Source organism: Agrilus planipennis, unplaced genomic scaffold (assembly GCF_000699045.2).
Source record: "Agrilus planipennis isolate EAB-ADULT unplaced genomic scaffold, Apla_2.0 scaffold294, whole genome shotgun sequence".
NCBI classification, from domain to species: Eukaryota; Metazoa; Arthropoda; class Insecta; order Coleoptera; family Buprestidae; genus Agrilus; species Agrilus planipennis.
This window is the reverse complement of record NW_020439100.1, coordinates 184,947-188,921: the sequence shown is the minus strand read 5'-3', so window position 1 is coordinate 188,921 and position 3,975 is coordinate 184,947. Positions and strand designations below refer to the sequence as shown.

The following is a 3,975-nucleotide window of genomic DNA, read 5'->3' as shown; positions in this document are numbered from 1 at the left end:
TCAGTTTCTTTTTTTGGGATCGTGGAAATGGGTGGACGGTGAGGATACGTCTGTCTAGGTATACCTGTATCTATTTGGGTGTTTGATTCCTATCAGTTACTGACGCTGGTAGACAGGTAGTCCCTCCGGCCTACCCCAGAAAGTAGTGCAGTAGGCCCTCTTCAGTGGAATCGTGGAAATGGGTGGATAGTGAGGAGACGTCTGCCTAGGTAAATCTGTATGCATTTGGGTATTTCATTACCACCAGCTACTAACGCTGGTGGACGGCAGGAAAGTAGAGCGGTAGACTCTCTTTAGTCTCCTTTTAGGAATCGTGGAAATGGGTGGAAGGGGAGGAGACGTCTGTGTAGGTATACCTGTATACATTTGGGTGTTAAGTAAGGCTCGAACGAAGGTATAATAGGAACCGTATGTCCTCGGGAAAGAGTATTTAGTTATACATAAAAAATAAAATTGTTTTTTATTTAGATATTTTATTCGGTATTAAAGTACACATTAATCTCACATTCACTGTTACTGAAGTGTAATACATGTTTTATTAGGGTTAAAAGATAAGCTATACCTTTTCGTTGGGCGAATTAAAAATCGCCTTTATAAATTTATAACTATCTACTGCATGCTCTGTGTAATAGTATTTGTAACTCTAATACACGTGCATTGTATAGTATCTATGTAAGTACCTGAAAATCCCATAAAAATTGGTTTTGCGTCATATGCAACTAGATCTTGGAAAATTTTTTGTATGTACATATTTTATCCCAAATCCGCTACGTTATATTTACAGCCAATCGTGTTTAATAATATCAGCGGCTTTCTCGCCAATCATGATGGCTGCGGCATTAGTGTGCCCAGAAATGCTAACAGGTATCACACTTGCGTCCGCTACACGTAGTTTATGGATCCCGTGCACTTTGAGTTTGTTGTCAACAACGGCGTCTTTGTCGTGTTTCGGTCCCATTCTACAGGTGCCGGTCGTGTGTCTAAGACTGACCGATAAATGCCGTATTGCGCATTTCCAATAATTTTCCGACCCGAACTCTAGAGCTTCACAACCGGGTATAGGGTGTTCGTTCAAATGTGCGCCATATTTTTGGAACGCGTGTGTTTTAGGAATCTCTAAAGCTTTTTTGACGCCTGCCAGCATGGTTTCGAGATCGTGGTTGTCGGGGTCGGTTAGTTGACGGGCGTCCAATAGAGGGGGGTGGAAGGGATTTTTGGATTTCAATTTAAGAGTTCCGGTGGATTTTGGATGCGTCAACATTACTTCTATGGAAAATGTTTCTTTGTCTTCTAGAGGCCTCCAAAGGCCGTCGTATATCTCTTTTTTGACTCGGATGTTTCTCGCCTTTTCTTCTCCGATTTTACGAGACTTTGGAGAAAAGATTATTTCAATATCGGGATAATCCTCTGGGTCTTTTGAAACTTCAGTTCTGATATATCCTAACCCTTCAGCCCTAATTGAAGCTAGCGGTCCTTTCCCTTCTTTTAACCATTGTACAAGATCTTCGTGAGGATCGGTGGGTTTGTCTTTCTCCTTGTTAAGGATAAAATCCATACCGATGAATGAAATGTGGTCTTTAAGATGTTTTCCGACTGGTAGGTCGGCTACAACGGGTATTTCCAGGTGCTCTAAATCTTCTTTAGGTCCAATTCCTGACAGCATCAGCAGTTGTGGTGAGTTGTACGCACCTGCTGATAGAATAACTTCCTTCTCAGCTTTAGCTACATACAGTTTACCGTCATGGATATATTTGACCCCACTAGCTTCTTTGGTGTGGGGATTAATGAGTATTTCGACGACTTGGCTAAGGGGTTTGATGTTCAAATTGTGGCGTTTTTTGGCTGGTTGGAGATAAGCTTGAGCAACGCTATTTCTTTTGCCGTGTTTTGTGGTTACCTGGGTAATTCCGAAGCCCATCTATGAAATAAGAAAGTAAAGTAAGTATCAGAAATTATGGAAAAGTAGTTTCTTTTTACCTGATCGGCTCCATTGTAGTCGACGGTTTTTATCCCAAGTTCCTTTCCTGCTTCGAGAAAATCTTCAGCATATTCTGAGAGGTGCTGAGGTACTTCCACATGCACTGGACCTCCTTGATGGTGATATTTACGATCAAAGTGAGGCAAGTCGATGTTTTCCATTTTTTTGAAATATGGTAGCACATCGTCATAGCACCATCCTAAGTTTCCATTATCGGCCCAAAGATCGTAGTCCCTTTTGTTGCCTCTGGTGTACATCATCGAATTAATGGCTGTTGAACCTCCCAAAGCTTTACCTGTTGCACATGCGCATTTGTTTTCTTCCATACCTTAAAACAAAACCATTAATTCACACATTTGCTAATTAGGAAGAATTCGTTTCTATAAACCTACCTAAACAAAATGATTCTTGGGGTGTCGTAGTGTAACCCCAGTTGTAAGGAGTGTTCTGCAAGTGATAAGCCATTCCTGGAATTTGAGTGTAAGGTGTTTCGGGAGCTCCTGCTTCCAAAAGCAGGATTTTCCATTCTGGGATTTCGGAGAGTCGAGCAGCTACAACTCCTCCAGCTGATCCAGATCCAATTACAATGAAATCATAATTTTCTGCTTCTAAAAAGTAAAGACATTCTAATTGTAATTGCCATAACATTCTAATCTTGTTAGTGAATACAAAATATTTAGTTTTCCAGAAAATTCTGTTTTCTTAAACAAAAACGTATATTTACTAGTATACTATAAAACTAATCATTTTACGTAGGAAATTGAAATTAAACTTTGAGTTTTTGTTTACCTGTAAGTGCTTCGGATACGTTGTGATGATCAGGATCGTAGTGAATGTCTTCATGATGAAAATGGTGTTCTTGAGCGATATGTTTCAGTTCTTCCATTCCTTTTTCAAATTCGGCTACATAATTATCAGTTAATTCGAAAGGCGATGCATGAACCGTGGAAATTGCCAAAAGGAATCCCACCAGTGTAGTTGGAAAGGTTTTCATAATGTTAATCTGAAATGAATGTTCTCTAAGTATCTGTTTGTCGGAATAAAGATGTTTTCACATAGGTATATGAGTTTTCTGTGAGTACTATTCAAGGAAACATACAGAATTAAGAGAAACGGGTAATTTCATTAGAAACGGTTATTCTCTGTAAATCTTTTGGTTGTAAATTACACCTTCAAGTTTAATTATCCGGATTGCAATTGTAGTACAATAAAAGTTCCTTATTCACGGTTTCCTTATTCGCGTTTTCATTATTCGCGGGTGAAAAAATTCATTATTCGCGGATGCAATTGGTAAACGGAAAAGGATTCAGTGTCATTTATTAAAAGGATTGACCTGAATAGACCGCTCGTGTCTAGTATTAATTTTTCCGAAAACATCGGTTTCTATTCTAGACATTGTGATTTAACGTTGCCAGATAAATATGTGATTTTTTGTATGGTAACCGACAAAGGTTCACACTAACTCGGTACGTTTTTGGTTTTCGATAATATGGTCATTAAAAGCTTTTTACAAGTGCTTAAAGTTGATGCTTCTCGTAGGACATGTATTTTTAATAGAAATTAAAAAAATTGAAAAATGGTCTTCGACAGGCTTCAGAACAATGCTTTATCTATCTTACTGCAAAATTTCAAATCTCTGTTCCAAACATTAAACTCATGATATCTAGAACCGATAAGCGTGTTTTTACTCTACGGCGCGTGTAGTGTTCGTACATGGCGAGGCAGCTTTTATAAAAGATATAACCGAGTAAACAGAAAAGGATTCGGTGTTATTGTTCATCGTATCGGCTTGTGCCGAGGGGACTTTTATAAAAATGTAACCGAGTAGACTAATTTCAAAATTCAAAACAAGAAAAGATCACTTAATTTTTTAAACTCTTTCCTACAGCTAATTATAACGATTAGTTTTGATTGCGAATTTATCAATACATTGATTTTATTTTGATACATATCGGTTTTATTTTGGAACCTTAGAACGTATCCCCTATGATTCCATA

At 38.3% G+C, this 3,975-nt stretch overlaps 1 protein-coding gene across 1 annotated transcript in view; it reads right to left on the bottom strand.

Annotated features, from left to right (window-relative positions):
- Positions 1 to 471: 471 nt before the first annotated feature.
- Positions 472 to 3,975, bottom strand: part of LOC108740773 (glucose dehydrogenase [FAD, quinone]) — a 23,119-nt gene continuing 19,615 nt past the window's right edge. The window contains exons 2-5 of the mRNA XM_018475236.1: positions 2,768 to 2,981; positions 2,371 to 2,586; positions 1,978 to 2,306; positions 472 to 1,918 (exon numbers count right to left, since the gene is read on the bottom strand). Coding sequence (XP_018330738.1) covers positions 779 to 1,918; positions 1,978 to 2,306; positions 2,371 to 2,586; positions 2,768 to 2,972 — 1,890 coding nt within the window. The 5' untranslated portion in view covers positions 2,973 to 2,981 and the 3' untranslated portion in view covers positions 472 to 778. The remainder of the gene's footprint in view (positions 1,919 to 1,977; positions 2,307 to 2,370; positions 2,587 to 2,767; positions 2,982 to 3,975) is intronic.